At 57.6% G+C, this 19860-nt stretch overlaps 6 protein-coding genes across 6 annotated transcripts; 2 read left to right on the forward strand and 4 right to left on the reverse strand.

The window, feature by feature from the left end:
• Positions 1 to 4938: 4938 nt before the first annotated feature.
• Positions 4939 to 6588, reverse strand: EX895_004054 (uncharacterized protein; the record flags this gene model as incomplete). The annotated part of the gene is made up of 1 exon (XM_029884652.1): positions 4939 to 6588. One exon carries the CDS (start codon positions 6586 to 6588, stop codon positions 4939 to 4941), a length of 1650 nt encoding a protein of 549 aa, XP_029739362.1.
• A 433-nt stretch (positions 6589 to 7021) lies between these two features.
• Positions 7022 to 10264, reverse strand: EX895_004055 (uncharacterized protein; the record flags this gene model as incomplete). The annotated part of the gene is made up of 1 exon (XM_029884653.1): positions 7022 to 10264. One exon carries the CDS (start codon positions 10262 to 10264, stop codon positions 7022 to 7024), a length of 3243 nt encoding a protein of 1080 aa, XP_029739363.1.
• A 468-nt stretch (positions 10265 to 10732) lies between these two features.
• EX895_004056 (uncharacterized protein) lies at positions 10733 to 12523 on the reverse strand (the record flags this gene model as incomplete). Its single annotated transcript, XM_029884654.1, has 1 exon — positions 10733 to 12523. The coding sequence occupies one exon, from the start codon at positions 12521 to 12523 to the stop codon at positions 10733 to 10735; it is 1791 nt and encodes a 596-aa protein (XP_029739364.1).
• A 244-nt stretch (positions 12524 to 12767) lies between these two features.
• On the forward strand, positions 12768 to 14714 carry EX895_004057 (uncharacterized protein; the record flags this gene model as incomplete). The annotated part of the gene is made up of 1 exon (XM_029884655.1): positions 12768 to 14714. One exon carries the CDS (start codon positions 12768 to 12770, stop codon positions 14712 to 14714), a length of 1947 nt encoding a protein of 648 aa, XP_029739365.1.
• Positions 14715 to 17398: 2684 nt separating this feature from the next.
• Positions 17399 to 17937, forward strand: EX895_004058 (uncharacterized protein; the record flags this gene model as incomplete). The annotated part of the gene is made up of 2 exons (XM_029884656.1): positions 17399 to 17405; positions 17561 to 17937. The coding sequence occupies 2 exons, from the start codon at positions 17399 to 17401 to the stop codon at positions 17935 to 17937; spliced, it is 384 nt and encodes a 127-aa protein (XP_029739366.1).
• A 170-nt stretch (positions 17938 to 18107) lies between these two features.
• EX895_004059 (uncharacterized protein) lies at positions 18108 to 19319 on the reverse strand (the record flags this gene model as incomplete). Its single annotated transcript, XM_029884657.1, has 1 exon — positions 18108 to 19319. The coding sequence occupies one exon, from the start codon at positions 19317 to 19319 to the stop codon at positions 18108 to 18110; it is 1212 nt and encodes a 403-aa protein (XP_029739367.1).
• Positions 19320 to 19860: the final 541 nt, after the last annotated feature.

Consider the following 19860-nt stretch of genomic DNA (forward strand, 5'->3'; position numbering starts at 1 on the left):
AGATCGCTCCACGGGCGTCTTGGTGGGCTGAAGCGGAAATGAGGCCTCGTTCTTCACGGCAAGAATAGCACAGCAGCGCATTTCCGCAGAGGCTGGCCATCGTGTCTTGGATTGGCGAACAGCAACAATGCAGGGTGACAGAATCAGACGAGAGCGGTCAAGGAGAGCGAGAGAAAAAAAAAGAGAAACACCCAGGAGGAGACGAGAGAATTGAGCGGATGCAGCTGGGTGTGTCTCAGCGAGCGAGCAAGCAGAAACGCAGGGCGCAGGCAATAAAAAAAAAGAAGGCGGGCGAGAAGGCTGTGTAGTCACCAACGGCAGAGCCGAGCCGGACCGGGAACCACAGCAGGCAAACAGGCAGGAAGCCAGGAAGGCAAGACGGCCAGTGTGAATCAAGGCCAACGACGGTTCAGGTAACAATCATGCCTGCAAGACGCCCATACGCATTCTTTGGTTTTCCCCATGAGGCTGCGCGGTAGAACACTATAGCTGCAGCTGAGTTTTACAGAGCACGACGAATTCGAGATGCGACACAAGCTGTGACGAGACGAGGCGAGGTGAGAAGAGCACCAAGTATCGAAAGGAAAACAAACGCGCTAACTACAAGGAAAGGCGTCGGTGAAGTTAGCCACGATCTTCGCTCGGCTACCTCAAAGCGAAACAACAAATGAGATGGAACTTCCGGTTGGCTAGCACGATGCCCCGCGAGCAGGAGGCCAGAGCGCAAGCCGGTGTATTAGGGCGGGCGGCCTGGCGGCCGGGCGGCTACTGAAAGCATCAACGCATCGTTCCAAGACATTTTGGGTCACTCCACGCGCACTGTTTGAGGGGGCCTTGGAGAGCTTTGCGGCAAAGTAGGAACGAGCAGAGCTACAGATCTCAGACATTTTTCGCCCAAAGAGCTAGACCCTAATTTATCGACAGCATTTGATTTTGCGTGGAAGCGCAGCGGAAAAGCAGTCTAGGACCAGTGGTCGCTAACGCCAACTTACTAGACGGCAGCGGGCGTCAGATGAACGGGGCGGGTCTGCGGACGAAAAATTAGGCCCACTGCCAGGCGCGTCGGAAAGCAGCAGCTGAGCAGAGGAACAAGGTCTAGATCCAGGAAATGCTCGAACACCGCCCGTCGTGCAGCGTTGCAGAGAAGGTGGGATTCTTCGGTACCATTCGAGCGGCCAAGCACTCTCTGCTTTACTTTGCTCTTCGCATGACAGTGAGGGGAACAATGCAAGCCGATCTCGTTTGCTCACTTCCTCTCTATCTCGTCTAGGCGACTCTTGGCGGGGTTCGCAGAGACGGATGGAAGCGCAGATGACGAGCCCGTGTGGGATGTTCCCACACGGCCGTTGTCAACAAGGTAGCGGCATTGACAGACAGCAGCGTAAATAGAGTGTTTGAAAGCGAAGGAGTTTTTGACTGCTGCTGCTGGTGAACCTCGTTTGTGAGACCGTAGGGCCCGGTGGCTCTATTCGAACCTCTCTTTCGCCCGTGTCTTCTGTCGGTCAACAGAACACGTATAGGGCATTTCATGTCCTGCAAGCAAAGTATGCAACTGCCCCTTCAATCGACCAGAGGGAGAGTTGCGATTGCAACGAGTCGATCCGAGATGCAAGGTCGAAAACACTTACGAAGTGGCGTAGTGGATCCCACCCGTCGGCGATCCCGTTACTTCGGCACGCAGCAGGACGCCTTAAAACTTGGAAGTCCAGTGCGACGAGCGGTCATCCGCGGTCATCCCGATAGACCGGACGCGAGCTTTTTTAATTGCTTATTGCGGTCTCGGGACTGAGCCAGTGAGGGATTTACATGAGAAGCAGTTGGCGGGGGCTCGAGGAGGTGAGGACGAAAAGGGGGTTCAGGCCAGGCGATTTCATGCCACCGTGAGTGCAGCGAAAAGTTTGCAAAAACTGAGCCAACTGAGACATGTTTGCTCAGTCTGGGTTGCCGTGCAGCCGCGATCCAGAAACAAGAAAGATGTTCCGTTTGCTCCTCCTCGTCGTCATCGTCGTGGTCCACCAATCAGAAACCTCACACCCGCCGCGTATACAAGTACCTATCTTTGGAATCTCAGCTTGTGCCATGAACGCCGTTGAAAACTTTGCCTCTTTACGCACAGGCGACACACTCCGTCGTTGTTTCGCTGCAGCGTCTGCCCGCATGTGGGTCTCAGCCAAAGAGCATCGCATTAAACACGGTGTGATCCTGCCTTTCGTTGGGCTATTAAGCTGGCTACTCGAATGGACACCAAGCCCTTCGCAATGGGCCCTCTCTTCACCACCTGTAGTCGACTGAGCTTGAATGATTGCTCAAGGCAGTCTTCCAACACCGGTGCCGAGTCGCATGCCACACTAAAAACAGACAGGCGGCTGATCTCGCTAGCGGTTTATAAGCTGCACATCGGCATTCGACCTCCTCCGGCTCGCAGGTCATCTGCAAACAAGCTGGCTCTTCAATCGTCACCGACTCTCTCTGCCACAAAGCTCGGCCCAGATTCGTCGGAGTACGAGACATGCTCGGTGCGCGGTCAGGCATGCTGCAGCTCTCAATTGGAACCCCGGCCCTCGACCAACAACAACAGCCCGTCGTCACCAGTGAGCACAGCTCACAGAGTCGGGATATAAATAAATTTAAAAAGACAAGCTCTCATATCACCCCGCCGCGCTCAACACGGACGCACGCTCTTCTAGAGTTCGCTTTTAGGCGAGAGAAGGCCTTGTTCGGACCCCGCTATTTCTTTCATGCTTGCTCCCACCCAGATCGAATACCCTCGCTATGTCGTCTTACCGACAGTGTGCCAATGTTCGAGGAGAATAATCGGAGTGGCATGGCAAGGGTAACCGGGCCATTGACGCACGTAACACAGGAGCGCACAGCCTAAAAGGTACGATCCTGCGTTGTCGCTCCAGCATCGAAAGCGACAGCAGTACGCTGCACAGCTTGCATCGAGTTGAATGCAATCTTTGCATAAAGGTCGAGTAGACTTATCGCACAACTCCGCTCACCGCCACCTCATTGCCCTCAACGTGGCTTTCTTGGTGCCTGACTTGAAACTCCGTCTAATCCTGGCGCCAACGTCATTCACCCCCCAAGTACCTGTACACGCTACTTTACAGGTCGCGTCGACCGTTTGCATTGAGTCGCCGACTACCCTCCGCCCTCTCTTTTTGATAGTCCGCCACAGCTGTCGACAAGAGTATCTCGCCCGACCATGTTGACCGATTCATCACGCCCTGCAAAATGAAATGAACGGAACGCAATCCCGCGATCTTTCGACGAATTTCTCTGCTCTTCCCCCGTCATTGACCGGTCGGAAGCAGCTTCGCCAACAATGCTTCCGTACATTGGCCACCCAAGTTTGCCAGGCGCTAGACGAGGGTTGCTTCCATCGCTAGCTGCCGTACGTCTTTGGCCGGTGAGCCTCAGCACGTCACCGACCATTCCACCTTGTCTAGGCCTCCCTCCCCACCACAACCAACAGCCAGTGCCATTCTCGGCTTCATTTTCCTGTGGGTCACATTTCTGGCCTCGATTGACGATCGACGCATGAAATCGCACCTTCCTCTTTCCTGTCTGAGTTCCTGTCTTGCTCGATCTGCCAGCGCTTCTATGGCGTTTGAGGCGGAGGCGATAGCTAGCCGACTTGGACCTTCTTGATCGAGAGCGAACATGGCGCCCCTACCTGCCCTGTCTACTTCCTTGGTAACACTGTCCATCGTTGCAATGCGTGAACCCGCTCATGTCCGAACGTTATCGAGGCGATGATCTGATAGTACGCACCCGAGAGGCTGCCAGCAGACAGACGGATTGATATATCCGGATCAAGCCTTCACAGCCAGCCCTGTCCTTAGCCTGAGAACCACGCACCAAGCGAGGATCGGCAGGACACAGCTCTGTGTCACTGGATCCTAGACGGCAATGTCAGTGTCACACCTCGGCTTCATGCTTTGCGTGCTGTGCCGAGATTGGTGCACCGGTGAACGACGCTTGCTACCGAGCCAATTGGCGTCTCGGCTAGCCAGTTCAGACTCGTTTGTTTGGATTGAACCCTGACCAGCCTTGCTCGTTCTCTTTCGACCTGTTGTCAGCCCGTCCGAGTGCGGTCGATGAAAATGAATTGAGTTAGCCCAGCTCGATCCTGTCTGCTCTGTCTGATCCATGACGCTCAAGTGGCGCAACAATGCGCTACCGGGTCGCATATACCGGCGATTGCCGACGGATGTCTCGCATACGTACCTTCGTCACAAGCGATGAGATTTCGCTTGCACACTTCAGTTCGATTCGAGCGGCTTGCATGAGTTACCGCGCGTCGACGAGACCTACGGTCAACCTCCGGTGCAAGCTCTTGCTTTGGCTCCGCTTAGCGCTCGTTTACAACGTAGTCTGTACCGCGATGCTCACAAACTTTTACCAGTTGGTCACAACGAGGCCGCGCACACAGCCTTCACGATACCAATACGCGAAGGACTGCTGGCTTGTCGCACTTTTGCCGAGATGCTACCGGTGAGCAGACCATGTCCAGCTAGCCATCTTTTGGTCACTTAGATCTTGGACGACAATGCGTCTTACGATTCGCATCTGGGCATACACACTGAACACGTTGCGCTGCTTGCCGAGCCTAGCAAAGATAGATCAAGATGCCTTCCGTCTGCACGATAAGGTAATCTGAGATAAGCGGCAACATCTGCGGCAGCTCCTCGGCTGGACGGATCTTTGTCTGGGTTAGACCTGTGCGTTTCACATTGCTTGATTTTGACGCTTAGCCGACGTTGTCGCTCAAAGCAGATGTTTGATTGAGAACAGTCGCTCTTTTCTTTGCTAGAGTTGCAGCTGTCGAGTGTTGACGTCGCTGAATCGACCGGATCTGGAGGTTACACTACACCGTCTTCAAAGCCCGGTCGACCTTCCAAATTCTAGCATCCACCTCTGGCATCAAGCTTCCTACACCTTGTACACACACGCGCCCCCTGCTGGCTGCGTATCGAAGCACGCATCCTCCAGCTGGGCATTCGACAGCTCGGGGAACTTCTTGGCGTAGTACTGCGTCCTCATAGCTGAGATAAAGACCTCCACCTTGGGTTTGGGAACGAGGTGAACCGTGCATCCGCCCCATCCAGCCCCCGTGAGACGGCTTCCCAAGCTTCCGTTGCGCTTTGCAATGTCGATCACCTGGTTGAGCTCGGCGCAGCTGCAGTTGTACAGGTCGCGCAGCGACGCCTGCGATCCGTCCATGAGCGCGCCCAGCTGCTGGTAGACCTGTTTGCCGTCGTCGTTGTCCGAGGAGGGAGACTGGTGCTGCTTGCACAGCGCCTGGAATTCGAGCACTCGCAGCGCTTCGGTGAAGACGTGCTTGGAGCGCTTGTACAGCTCGAACGCGTCGGCACGGATGGGGAACGAGCTGAGGAACTCCTTGTCAAACTCGTCACCAGCATAGCCCGTGAGCTCTTCCACCCGTTGGCGTGCCAGACCGGCTTTGAGATCGGGGCTGGAGTACAGTGCTTCCACCTTTTCTTCCAACACCTTGATGCGTGCCGCTTCCTCGCCGGACTTCTCGAGAATCGCCCTCACCGCCGCGCTCGTCTCCATCTCGATCTGAAGCCGCCCAGCACCGCCGTTCTCTTCGAAGTACGTCTCGAGCACGCCGCGCAGGTCCTTGCAAGATCCCGACTTGGCTGCCTTGAGATCGAGCGACTTTGCCAGCGCTCTAGCTGCCATCCGAGTCTCTACGACGCGTAGGTTATAGTTGATGGGACCCGTGACCTTCTTATCCGAGACGACGAGAGTGTTGACAATGACAAATGTGTGCGTGGGTGTGCTGGGCGGCAAACGTGTCGGCTGAACCGCCAGCGAAGGGTAGAACGAGATGAAAAGGGCGTGGTTGGGGATGCTGAAGATGGAAGCAGACTGGTCCATTCCACCCGAGTTGACACCGACGAGACGTTCGGACTCGATGGCGACCTCTGCCATTTCCTTGCGATCGATCAGCTGGCGCGCGTTGAAGGCTTCGAGCACCACGATGCTGCTACATGTCGTCATTGCAGCGCTGGAGCTGAGACTGCTCTCAGGAGGAATGGTTCCATCCACAAGCACCTCGATCTTGACGGGACGCTGAACATTTTTCTCATCCAGCACCTCGGCGGGAAGGTGCGAATGTAACCCTTTGAACGCCACCTTAAAGTAGTTGGCCCATCGCTCCTCGCCCTCGTTGAGCAGCTGGACGCTGTCCGTCGAGTGGTAGTCCGATGTGAACGTATTGGCTGCAAACCTCGTCGTCGTGTTCTTGAGCACCACTTCCACCTGCTTCGACGCAGCACCGCTCGAGGAATAGGTCACCTTGGTCGCCATGAGAATGTCCTTTTCGATGGCGGCTGGAAAGACGCTGAACCCAACATAGTCAATATGTTCGCCAATGAGGTTGACTCGGCCAGGAGCACGGGCAATGAAGTCGGGTTTCTGGCCAGAGAAGGCTTGAGCGAATTTCTCGGCGAGGTCGGACCATCGTTGACCGTTTTTGAGCACGCCAGCGGGCGAGTAGATGTCGTCGAGCGCTCCCACCAGAGGAACTGGGTCGCTGACTTTGGTTGCTGCCATGATGAAGCGGTGAATCTGTGCACGAGGGGGCGTGGGAGGTTTTCGGGGGTCTCTCCAAGGGAACGATGATAGAGGGAGAGGAAGAAGTTCTTTGGTAGGAAGAGGAAGGGATGGGGACGACCGGAAAGCTCAGAGGGACGTCATGCTTGCACGGCAGCACACTGCACAACTCCACATTCAGAGTCGCGCTTGCTCGGACTTCGACTTTTCTCTCGCTCTTCTCTGCTTCAAAATTTTATGAGTTACGCCCGTGCGCAAATCTGTCCCAGACGGGCAGGAAATCGCCGGCCTTGACAGAATCCGACGAAGCCCGGGTGTCGATCCTTGGACGCCTACTGCACGACGACTTCACCCCACACGCACTCGCACACACAAGCTTCATAGCGATGGCAGCGCTCTGTACTTTTTCTGTATTGCCCCGGTGCGACCGTCTTCAACCAAATAGACTCTCCATTCCCGTCTCGAGCGTGCCATCGCCCGTCCAGCCGGATCCGATGGTCTGCAAGATCCCCTCCCAGTCAAACATGGCCTGTCCCTCCGCTGTATTGCCCGGAACAGCGAACCCTGCGCCAAACTGACCCGGTGAAGCACCAAGGAAGTGATTATGCCCTTGGCTGCCACCCATACCGTGAGAAGGCCCGATGTTGTGGTGACGCATGGGCTGAGCGGTGGACCCTCCAGCACCTGGATGCATGCCAGCAGGGTTGGTGGCGGTGGAGGGAGGAGTAGCGCCAATCTTGCTGCCGCTGCCGCTACCGGAGACGATTGGCGTGTGTGCAGCGCTGTTGGCCGCTGAGCTTGCCTTGGTGTCTGGCGACTCGAGAGCAGTCGGGGTGAGCAGCCAGCCGTACGGGTCGATCGGATTGGCTGTCGATCCACTCGCGCCGCTCGGTGCTGCTCCACCACCGCCCATGGCTGCCATAGACGCGAAAGATCCGCTAGCGTTGTCAAAGGGGCCTATGCCACCCATCGATGTCGGCGAGCCAGTCGCAAGATGATGCGAAGGTGGCAAATTTGGCAGTGCCGATGAGGTCGACGAGGCTGAGTTTGCCAGAGGATGGCTGCCAACAGCGCCACCTCCGCTGGTATTGTTATTTGACATGGTCGGCGTACCGGGCAGACTGGTCGAGAGCAACCTCAGTGAATCCGCCGCCTGCTTCTCCTGCTCCACCCTCGCCGCCGACGCCGCAGCAGCCGCCTGACTCCTCCTGAGCGGATCCTGCATCATGGTCGCCCGCATCGAACCCTTCGCTGCCGCCAACTCCCCTCGACTCTTCTTGGCCAGATCCCTGGGCAAGAACGGCTCCAACCGCGACACAAGTACCTCGATAACCATCTGCTCGCGCTCGGCCGACGCATCCACATTACCTGCATCGAAGTTGCGCCTCAATTGAGTGATAAAGTTCTGCAGGTACCCAATGCGCTCGTTGAGATCCGCCGTGTCGATGCGCTCGCCCAAGCTGAACCCGATGAGCAACGACATGCCCACGACGATGGCCGAGTTGAACAGCGCGTAAGCGCCGCCGAACGACTGTGCCAGCTGCTCCTTGCCCAGCACCCGCGCGTACTCCTTGCGCAGTCGCAGGTCGTTGAGCGCCGTCTCGACACAGACGCGCCGACTTTCCGGGAACGGATGCTTGCCGTTGCTCGCCGGACGCAGTAGATACGGCCTGTGCAGCAAGGAGCGGTAGAAGCATACTTCGCCCAAGATGAGGTAGCGGTAGAACGGCAGAAGCGGATGGTCCTGGTCCAGACTCGTATCAGTTTTGGACTTGCCCGAGCTCGACCAGCTCGGTGCCAAGTAGGGCGGGAGCGAGTCGACAAACTCAGCGATCATGTCTTCCACCTCGAGCACGCGGTAGTACGCCCTCGATGTGCGGCCCGATGGCCCACGACCGGCCGAACGCTCTTCGAAGCAGTGCGTAATCGACTCGAGACACGCTGTGAACCGGTTGCGCGCCAGCAGATAGGTCTGGCACGCAAAACCGAGCGGCTCCATGTCTTCGCGCGTCGGCATCTCTGTGGTGAAGAAGGTGATGGTGAGAGGGCGGCCAAGGATGATGCTCCATTCGCGGTCGTTGTGAATGACGTGCGACCAGAGGATCCTGCGTGCGGCGACCTGCTCCTTGGGTAGCCCAAACGAGCTGCCATCGCGATGGAGGCCCAAATCCAAAGCGTCTCGGATCCAAGACCCGATCTCGTGCCAACTGGCGCGCGTGACACGAATGACATCCAAGTAGCGCACCAACACCCCATGAGCCCAGCACGAATCCAAGCTCGCCAGTCCAAGCGTCTCGCATAGCACGAGCGCCTTCTTGGTCGCCCAAAAGAACGCATGCGACGTAGCAGACGACAGCGGCTGCACGATCGGGGGCACTGACCCAAGCGTCATGATTGCCAGCACGAGTGCGACAAAGGGCAGCGTCTCTGCGTCCATGCGCACGTCCGAGGGGCTGGGCACACCGGCAACGAACTGTCGAAACCGATCGCGCAGCGTCGCCTCGTGCAGCGGGAGACGTGCCCAGTTGTAATGCGCAAAGTAGGCGTCAAAGTAGCGTTCGCACTGGTCGCGCGAGGGGAGCGTCGCTCGAATCGCCTGTACGTCGGCAGAGGGGATGGGGAAGCCTCTACGTGTCGGATTCGGGTGAATGTACGACAGTAGCGCCTGGGGGGCCACATCTCCCGACCCGGCTTTGCTGTGAGATGGTGGCAGACCGTTCTTGAGTTGCAGCGGCACGGCTTCGAGCGCCGACGTGCCTAGGAAACCATCATTGTCGTCCAAGTGTCCATCGGGGTGTCGATCCGTCTCGTTTTCTTCGGCCACGTAACTCGATCTTCTCGACAGCAGCTGGTGGTCCGCGGGGGCGCCAAAGTCGTTCCCACGCGAGCCGTTGCCCTCTTCGCCCAGCCTCAACCGCACCGCCTTTTCAGCGAGCGCCAGGCGCTGCTCGAGATATGACGCATCGTTTAGGGCGAGGATGCGTTCGAGCCGCGCGATCCTCGACGTGGTGCGTGCGAGGTCGTCGATCTTGCGGTCGTCCCAGCTGGCATCTGCGTCGTCAGTGGTGGTGAGCCGTTGTCGTTTGGCTACTGGAGGGTAGGTTCCGCCGCCGCCAGTGGTGTTGGTGGACGCGAGTTGGAGTTCCGAGGCAGTGCGAGACAGGCTGTTGCGGTGGGTGACGCTGCCACCGCCATCGGATGGGGTGGGAGAATCCGGGTGGTTGCGTGCAGATGGGGGCGGGACGCACCGTTCGGGCAGACGTCGTTTGATGCAATTGTTGCAGGGGAAGCGCCGATCGCATTTCTGCTTGCGGCGGAAGCACTCTACGCAGCTGTACTGTTCGCGTGGCCTCTTTGCCGTTGCCTTTTTGTCCTCTCTAGTCTCCTCCTTGGTTGTTTTCGCTTTCGAGGATGACGATGCGGCAGCTGCAGCTGCAGAAGTTGACGAGGACGAATGCTGCTCACTGGCGTCATCGGCTTTGATGGGCGAAGTGTCCGAAGGCTCGGTTTTGTGCCTTGAAGGCGATGGGTGGTTCGGATACGCATGCATCGCTGCGCTAGAATGATAAGACGAGTGCGATGGTGAGTTTGTGTAGTTACGATCGCTGGATGCGGTTCGAGGGGACGATATCTTTGCCGTGTGCCTGCTGGAAGATGAATCGTAGAGATGGCTCATTGTGGCTCCCGTCGGAGAGGATGTGAGCCGAGAGAAGGCAATGCTTGACTGGGTATGTAATTTCTCGTAGGAGAAGATCGTGACCAGGGATGGTGCTGGAGCGAGTAGGGGTGGATGGCGTGGATGATGTCGACGGCGATAAGGATGGCGAGAAGAAATAAAGTGCGGGGATGAAGGTTTCGGAATTGCTTCCACCCGACAGAAAAAACGAAACGAGCAAAAAAAGGGGAATTCGGGCGGCAAAGCTGGTTCCGCTCAAATAGCATCGGCACTGAAGTCTGCCATCACGACATTTGGGGCGAAGTTTTCGCGCCTTGCAGACAACAGCTATTAGTAACGAGATATTTTTGTAACTCCAATTTCGATGTGTGATTAAAATATCATTTTTTGCTACTTTCTATATACTGTACTTCTACGGTACAAAAGACTGAGACGTTGGCGCCGATACAGAGCAACGTCGACGAGAATCTAAGCGTGCGAGTCGTCCTGTCTTGGTTGACCTTCATCCTCACTGGCAGGGGCTGCAGCAGGCACCTTATCCGAAAGGTCGTACTCCTCCACCGGCCAGCACACGGCCAAATACAACACGTTGAGCACCGTCACGAGCCTAAACACCCACTTGATCGCATTCATATACGACACCTGCGCCGCATGCCTCAACGCTTGTGGATGCAGGGTAAGCACCAACGATGTATCGTGCCTCAGCGCCGAGATGAGCTTGCTGACCGCTTCTGGACCCTCCTCTGGATGTGGTAGCAGATCCGGAGTGATGTTGGCATGCATCTGCGACTGCAACAGCATCTGGAACAGCGCCGCCGACAGCGACAGGCCCACCACTTGGCCCAGACTTCTGAACAGGTACACTGTCCCCGTCGCCACCGCAGCTTTCTCCTTGGACACGGACGCGATGAGTCCAATCAGCATAAACGTGAAGATGGCACTGGTGCCAAATATTTGTGGGCAGAACGTGATGTACTCTACCCAGGCCGAGGTGGATTCGTTCCATGACGAGCCGTACGCGCTAGAAGCGATGTTGAGTATGCAGCAGGCAGTGTTGGCCCGCCAATACTTGCCCGTGCGTTTCATGTAGAGCCCTGCCCAAAGGCTGCCCGCCGCTGCGGAAAACGAGATGGGGACGAGATGCAGCCCTGCCTGCGCTGCGCTCTGCAGTCGAACCGACTGGAACCAGAGTGGCAAGTGGAAGATGGTAGCAAAATAGGCGAAGCTGCCCAGAAAGTACGAGGCACCGATGAGCGCTGGCGATTTGCGTGTGAGCAATGTCATTGGCATTACGGGTTCGCGCACTACCCAAGCTTCCACCACTACAAACAGCGCCGCGGTAACCAGGAAGCCCAGCAGGAACCCCCACACCAGCGGATGCGAAAACGGCAGCAGCGAGCCAGAGAGGAAACTCATGGCGAGCAACAGACAGCTGGATGACGAGATCAGCCCGAGCGAGCCCAGGTAGTCGATACGTCCGAGCTTCCTTTGCCAACTCTGCCCCGAGGACGGCAAAGGGATGTCTACGAATGTAGCGATGCACACGGCGCCCAGGAGCAGGAAGGGAACTTGGAAGCCAAAGGCGGTGCGCCAACCAAACGTGTCGTTGATGAACCCGCCCAGAGGTCCACCCAACGCAGCAGCCGAGCCAAAAAGGATGTTGGTGATGCCCTGCCACACCCCACGCTGACGCAGAGGCACCAGGTCAGTCATGCAGATCGACGACGTGGTGAGCAACCCGCCGCCTCCAATGCCCGCAACAAATCGAGCGACCAACAACGCGTTCATGCTCCTGGCGACAGCGCAGAGACACGTTCCCACCGTGAAGAAGCTGAGCGCGACCAGTAGCGCTCCCTTGCGTCCGATGATGTCGGAAAGACGGCCGTAGATCGACGAAAAGGCGCACACGGAGAGCAGGTACGAGGTGCCCAGCCAGCCCGACTTCTCGGATGCCTTGAAAGAGGACGAGATCGACGAGATGAGCGTCACGACAATGGTGCCGTCGAGCGCTGCCATGAACAGCACCACCCACAGGCTCGCGACAATGACGGCAAACTTGAAGCCGTGTGTGCGTTGTTCCTCTACCATCGCTTCGTCTCCGCTGTGTTCGGGTGTTGTCGATCCCACCTCAGCTGGCTCGGAGGGTATAGCGCCGTATGATATCGCTGACGAGTGTCCATTGAGGTTCTTTGGCTTGCCGTCGCCGAGGTGCGATTGGGCTGCCTGTAGAGGCGTGGTCTCGGAGGCATCGTCCGGCATTCTCGTCAAACAGCTCGCCACGCAGCAAATTTGTACTTGCTCGAGAGATAGATGTGGTAGTGGTAAGGCCGACCAGCTTATAACTGGCTCAGCTGCCTCCGCCTCAGGGTCCACACCAAGCCTGCAAAGATAACGTTTTTGGTCAGCGTGGGGCCGAAGCCGGATCAGTTTCTGCCGCGAATTCGTAGGCGTGTTAAAGCTGCGACGCGACGCTGTCAAAGATGGCAATTTTTGCAAAGTCGGCATGGGTTGGCCCGTGAACGGATCCGCGGAGCTCCACGTGAGGAGACGGGGGTTGATGCAGTACGGTTGCAAAACCGTTGGAATCTTCCACAAGAGCAAGTTCACGGCCAACGATGCGATGAGCATTTCCACTGCGACACTCACTGCACAAGAAGTAGGAGAGCAACGCCAGCAAGGCCGCAGCGCCATGGAGGCGGATACCATCGTGCTGCAGCCTCTGCCCTCGGTGCAACGCTCACCGAGTCGAAGCTCGATCTGCAAAGCACATCCCGCCATCGACCCAATCGGCGAGCTTGAGATCCCAGAACCAGAAGCGATCGGAGCAGACGAAGCCACAAACGATGCCGGAGACGAGTCGTTCGGCGCCATCCCCGCCTCCGGACCCAGCGATCTCGACGGCAAAGGAACGCTGTTGCTCGCCATCCAGCATGCGTCTTCTTCATGGGGATTCCGCTCTGCCGAGTTCGCCTATCCACTCATGATGGTCCAACTCTTCACAAACACGTTGCTGCCCGCCTCGGTCTACGGCTTTGTCACTACCGCAGGCGCCATCCTCTTTTCCAACAACATTGGTCGGCTCATCGATACGTATGCGCACATCAAGCTGCGGACGCTGCGCGCCATGATCCTCTCGCAAAAGCTGCTCGTCGGTGCCTCTTATGGTCTCTTTCTCGTGCTCTTTTCGTCTTCTGCACTCAAATTGGAGGCAGAGAACGGTGGAAAGGGACCAGAAGATACAGCGGCAAATGCTAAGCCGTGGATCATCTTTGGTGCCATCACGCTGCTCGGGATTGGCGTGATGCTGTCCAACGTCGGAGTCAGTGTCGGCGTGGAGAGGGAATGGGTCACTATCATCAGCGACGGATCATCGGCTAGACTCACCCGTCTCAATGCGATCATGCGCAGGATCGACCTTATCTCTAAACTCGTCAGTCCCCTCTTCGTATCCGCACTCACATCGACTGTGAGCTACAGGTTGGCTGCGGTGGTGCTGCTCACGGTCAACGCCGTCACCGCTGTCTTTGAGCTTGTCTTTGTGGGGACAGTGTACCGCAGATTTCCTTCGCTTGCAGCAGACGAAAAGGCCGTCATTGCGAGGAGGCAAGCTGCTGCCGAGGCGAGCACGCACAGATCCACTTCCAACGAGCGAGCTACAGATGGCCGGAGGGGAAAGACACGTGTTGCACAGCTTGTGGACAGATTGACCAAGTCGATCCTCGACGACGTCAAGCAACAGTATCGCGACTGGAAACTCTTTGTGCGGCTACCGATCTTCCTCACTTCACTGTGTATTTCGCTGCTCTACATGTCAGTGCTTTCGTTCGACCCGACGTTCATCGCCTATCTCAAATCAGAGACGCTCTACAGCGATGCGTTCATTGCCGGCATGCGGGCCGTGGGGGTCGTGACGGGCTTGATCGGTACGTTTCTCATGCCAATCATGGAGAAGCGGATTGGACTGGTACGGACGGGCTCGTACTCGCTCTTTGCCGAGCTGATTCCTCTGGTGCCCGCCGTGGTCTCGCTCTGGATCACCGGCTCGCCACGGGACAGGTTCGGGTTATCGGACAAGCGACGACCCAGCTGGAATACGGGGTTGCTGTTCTCTGGTCTGGCTCTGTCGAGGATCGGGTTGTGGGCGTTTGACTTGACTCAGCTTGCGATGATCCAGACGGCGTTATCCCCCGAACAGCTTGGTGCCGATGCCAACCGCAAGAACGCGCTCATGGCGTTGCAGTTCTCGCTGCAAAACGTGTTTGACTTGGGTCATTACGGGTTGACGCTTGGGTGGAACAGGCCGCAGGAGTTCAAGTATGCTGCGACAGTGTCTCTGGCAGCAGTGGGTGCAGCGACGGTGATCTACCTCGTCTTTTACGCACGCAGAGTTCGCGGACATATCGTCCACCTCGAGGGCTTGCAGCGCTTGCTCAGTAGGAAGGAGCGTTGACAGCATCTTTTGGATAGAGAATACATGTTAGACCCTGTCATGCTTTGAGAGCGCTTGCCGCGTGGGTTTCGTTGAAGAGGGTGTGAGGTAAGCAATACCAGCGACGACGGAAAGCGGCATGCAGTGGTGGAAAATTGTTGGGCGACCAGCATGCGCGTATATGCTCGTTCGGGTGCTAAAGCTCGCTTCCTCATTTCGTACAGTGGTGGCCACATGTGCGATTTTGTAGCCACGGTGGCGACCGATAGGGATACCGGCTATCCAACGGTCTTTGCTTGGACCGGCTCTTGAGCGCTTCAGAAAGTGATCTGCAACTACAAGCAGCAGCGTGCAGGCATATCCCCCCCATCTTCACCGGCTTCTACTCGCTTGCTATTCCTCGCTTGAAATTTCTGAGCTCTCTTTGCCCTTCAAGCTGGCCTCTGCTGGCTGGTCTCTTCTCCGTGTTTTGCGGAGTCCTTCTTCGCGTCGCTCGCCAGGGTCCTCTCCTTCACACCCTCGGTGGTGTTGGTCGCCTGCTTTCTCTTTCAGGTGCGATTCTCAAAAAAAAAGATGCGGGGTCGAGTGCTCTTTCATACTGCATACTGCAGCCGCCGAGATGGTGTTGGGCTGCGAGCGAACCCCGCATTTTGAACAATCGCCTCCCTTGTGAGAGACCCTGCCGTTCGTCATTCTTTGCTCGCTCGTAGCATTTTCGGCGGGAGCTGCTAGCTAGATTACCTGTTGAAAGCGTCCCATGCAACGTTCTAGGCTGCGTGTCGCTATTTCCGCAACGAGCCATATAGAAAGGGACCGTTCCTTGCCCTTGGGGTCGATTTCCCTCCATCGCCTGCTTCATCTCGTCCTCTCATCAGTTTGTGCAGCGTGACCCTTTCCTATACACGCTCACCCTTCTTAGACGACGCTAGATCTCGACTTCATCTCGCGTCTTGCTTTCAGACGCGCCATCACTCGACGACCGACTACTCTTTTCCCCTTGACCACCACCTCCATGTCGACCCCGGACCCCAAGTCAACCACCTTCCAGCCGCTCAACGAGCCCACCGGCGGCTGGCCCGCGGCCAAAGTCACGCTCCCCATCCCGATGGGTGAAGTGGCCGCGCGCACCTCGCAAGACATCGCCGCTGCGCGTGCCGCCGCCGACTTCAACCCGGAACGCATCGAAGACACGCTGCGTGATTCGCGTATCGACAACGAGACGCGCAAGAAAGTCATGACGACGCTCTCGCAAGACCCGATCTTTGGCAACTGGAAGAAGCGAATGGTGCACATGAACCGAGAGCAGCAGATGCGTCAGTCTCATTTCGCCTGTCGCCGCCTGCTCGAGCTCGGCGAGAAGCACGAGTGGACGACGCACGAGATCATCGAGGCCGCGCTGACGCTCGACCTGCAGAGCCCCATCACGATCCACTGGGTTGCATTCGTGCCCGTGATCTTTGGGCAGGGAAATGCGGAACAGATCGAAAGGTGGGGGCAGAAGGCAATGAACCACGAGATCATGGGCTGCTACATGCAGACCGAGCTCGGACACGGTACCAATGTGCAGCAGCTTGAGACGACGTGCACCTACGACGACGCTTCGGACAGTTTCCTGCTGCACTCGCCAACGCTGACGTCGACCAAGTGGTGGGCCGGTGGTCTCGGTACCACCGCCACACACGGCATCGTGCAGGCGCAGCTGATCATCCACGGCAAACGCTACGGCCCGCATCTATTCTTCACCCAGCTGCGCAACATGGACACGGGCAAGCTGCTCGACGGCATCGTGGCCGGCGACATCGGCCCCAAGACCTACGGCGCCTTCGGCGGGCTCGACAACGGCTGGGCGCGTTTCAACCAGTTCAAGATCCCGCGCGACCACATGCTCAGCAAGCACGCCAAAGTCAAGAAGGGCGGCGAGTACATCAAGCCCCCAAGCGACAAGCTCAGCTACGGTGGCATGATCTTCATCCGTTCGCAGATGATCGATCGCACCGGATGGATGCTGTCGCGCGGTGTCACGATCGCTACGCGCTACGCGCTGGTGCGTCGACAGTTCCGCGACCCTTCGTCCAAGGACATCAAGGACGTAGAGCGCTCGGTGCTGTCGTACCCGTCGACGGCGCGTCGTATCTTGCCGCTGTTGGCCAAGGCGTATGCGTACATCCTGGCGGGCAGGAGGATGAGGACACTGTACGAGGACATGGCTCAGCAGCTCGACGAGGGCAACACCGAGCTGCTCGCCGACGTGCACGTGGCCTCGTCGTCGCTCAAGGCGTACTGCACCAAGCAGGCGTTGGACGGAATCGAGGAGTGCCGACAGGCGTTGGGCGGGCACGGATTCTCGGCCTATGCTGGTTTTACTTCGGTGTTCCCCGAGCAGGCGCCTGCGGTGACGTACGAGGGAGACAACATTGTGCTCGCCTCGCAGGTGGGTCGAGCCATGCTCAAGATCAGCGGCGAGCTCGAGTCGAACGCCAACACAAAGGTAGCCGCTACTTCTGGCTTCCTGAAGGCCATCAGCCAAGCGGGCGCGATCCCGTTCACCCAGCCCAAGCAGGCGTCGGACTGGTACAAGCCCGAGGTCTACTCTGCTGCGCTCGGTCTGCGCGCGGCGCAGCTGGTGGTTGACCTGCGTGCCGAGATCAAGAGCGGCCGCCCCTTTGTCGACTTGTCCTTCGAGTGCATCGAGGTGGCCAAATCGCATGCCGAGTTCGTTGTGGACCTGTGGTTCGGCGAGGGCATCCGCGACGACGCCCAGCGTCTTGGCGAGAAGGAATGCCAATGGCTCAACAAGCTCGTCACCCTGCACGCTCTCACCGCGCTCTCGCGCAACATCACCCCCCTCGTCCTCCCTGCCAGCGCAGGCCGCAACCTGGCCGGCTACAGCACCAACCAGGCCATACTTGCGCCGGAATCGGTCATCCTCCTCGAAAAGGCCATCCGCGAGCTCGTCACCGAGATCCTCCCGCAAGTCATCGGCCTTTCGGACGGCTTCGGCTGGCTCGACTGGGAACTCGGCTCGAGCCTCGGCAGGAAGGACGGTCGTGTGTACGAGCAGCTCATGGCCGACGCAGAGGCCAACCCACTCAACCACCCGGGTTCCGTGCCCGGCCTGGAAACCATCGACCAGGTCGGCGTCTACAAGTACGGCTCGAGCAACATCGGCAAGGGCGTACCCGACTGGTACAGCACTGAAATCGGCCCGATGCTCAAGGCTGCCGCTAAGCGATCCAACCTCTGAGGCCATCGGAGAGTTCCATAGAAGTCCACTAATGTTGCCATGTTGTTGATACGTTTCCATTCTCCTACGCATGCTAATATATTGATCGACATAGCCCTCTCCCTATACCAACACTCTTGTCTGTGAGCTGTTGTATGACTAGAAAAGAGGCACAAACGAGGACGCAACCTTCAAGCCTTGAAGAACTTATGAAACATCGCAACATGCAACGATCGACCCTTGAACAAGCTCGTTATCCACTCGCCCACCGTCACGAACGCCAAATAACCCGCGCCGCCGCCTTTACCGACATTCACCATGATCATTTCCGCGGGTGAGTCGGAGGCATGCTTCAGCTTCGCACCATTGCCTTTGATGGCGCTGACCAAGTTGTGCGCAAGCAGAGGAGCGTGCTGGCTGGCCATGTAGCTGACTTTGGGTCCAGGAGTATTGGCGGAGTCTCCGACGGAGTAGTAGCGCCACCAGCGTGTGCGGGACGAGGCGTCGGGCGAGCAGATGGAGAAGGTCGGGTCCACGGTGAGCAGCCCCGTGGCGGGGTCGACGATGGTCGGGTCGATGGCGGCGATCCAACCCGTGTCGGGTTTGCCGCCGGATGCGAACACGATGTAGTCTGCGGTGATGCTTTCGCCATTGAGCGTGGTGAAGGTCTGCAGAGTGGGTAAGGGGCCAGTGGTTGGTCTTTCGAGGGGGACGGAATCTTTGAAGATGAGACGTACGCCTTTGGCGGTGAGCTGGGCGATGAGTTTGTTGCTGACACCGCCGAGGCGGTCGTTGCCTCGAGTGACGAGGCCGGAACCACGGGTGACGAGCGTGACCTTCTTATTCGGATGCACGTCAAGCAGTTCACCGGCAAACTCGACACCCGTGGGGCCACCGCCTAGCACCAGAATCTCGTGTGCCGCAGCTAGATCACTCTGCATGCGAGCAAACTGCTCCATGACGTCCTGCTTCGTCTTTGCACCCCCCTCAAGGCGCGTAGGGAACACCGATCGCGCTCCTACGGCCAACACCACTCTATCCACTGGTATCTTGCTGCCTCCATTAGCCTCTCTTTCGCAACCAGAGAGCAGACTGCTGACGTCGCGATCGACAACAATGTGGTCCTCTTGCAGGTCGACTACTCGCGTACCAGCCAGCACCACATGTCGCGTGTTGTTGGCGCCGAAAATCGAGGAAGTCGAGAGATCGTGGACGACCTGAGGCTCGAAACCGGGAAGCACGGCAGCCCGCAGCGCTGCAATGCTCCAAAACGCCACCGGGTTCGCTTCGATCAGCACGATTCGGTGCGAGGCGGGCAAGAGCTTGCTCAGACTCTGCACGACGCTGAGCCCCCCCGACGCCGCCCCGACCACGACCACATTTTGAACCGCTTCCGTCGCCATCTTGCAGGGCGTAAGGTGGACTGTGAGAGATGCCGTCGTCTGGTGAGGCGGTGAGGTGAAAGACAACGTCTTTGTGTCAGTGACAGTGACAGAGACAGTGTCAGTGTCGGGATCAGTGTGAGACGCTTCGGTGGGCGAATCTGTTCTCACGCTTTCTTATCTGATAACTTTAAAGGAACACGTACTTGCCAAACAGCCGCCCAATCCACAGAACAAAGGCACAGCAGCAGGAGTCACATGATCAACCTCCACGGACCTGCCCCGTTAATCACGCTGAGCTGCGCACCTGTCAAAAATAATCTGCCTCCGATCGCTTCCCGAATGCTTCCGTCCCTTTTCGGCAAGCGACTTCCGAAAACGAGCCGCGTTGGATGCCCCTGTGACTTCGCAGGCGGCAAGCCTCCCTCTGCTTTCAATGCGAGCCACGGAAATCCTGAACATCCGTACACGCACACGTACGCTCTGCACAGCCGTCAATCTCATAAAAGAACACATGAACCAACCAATTGCGATAGGTGACGACGAGATCTATGAGATCTAC

This window comes from Sporisorium graminicola, chromosome SGRAM_22 (assembly GCF_005498985.1).
Source record: "Sporisorium graminicola strain CBS 10092 chromosome SGRAM_22, whole genome shotgun sequence".
NCBI lineage: Eukaryota > Fungi > Basidiomycota > Ustilaginomycetes > Ustilaginales > Ustilaginaceae > Sporisorium > Sporisorium graminicola.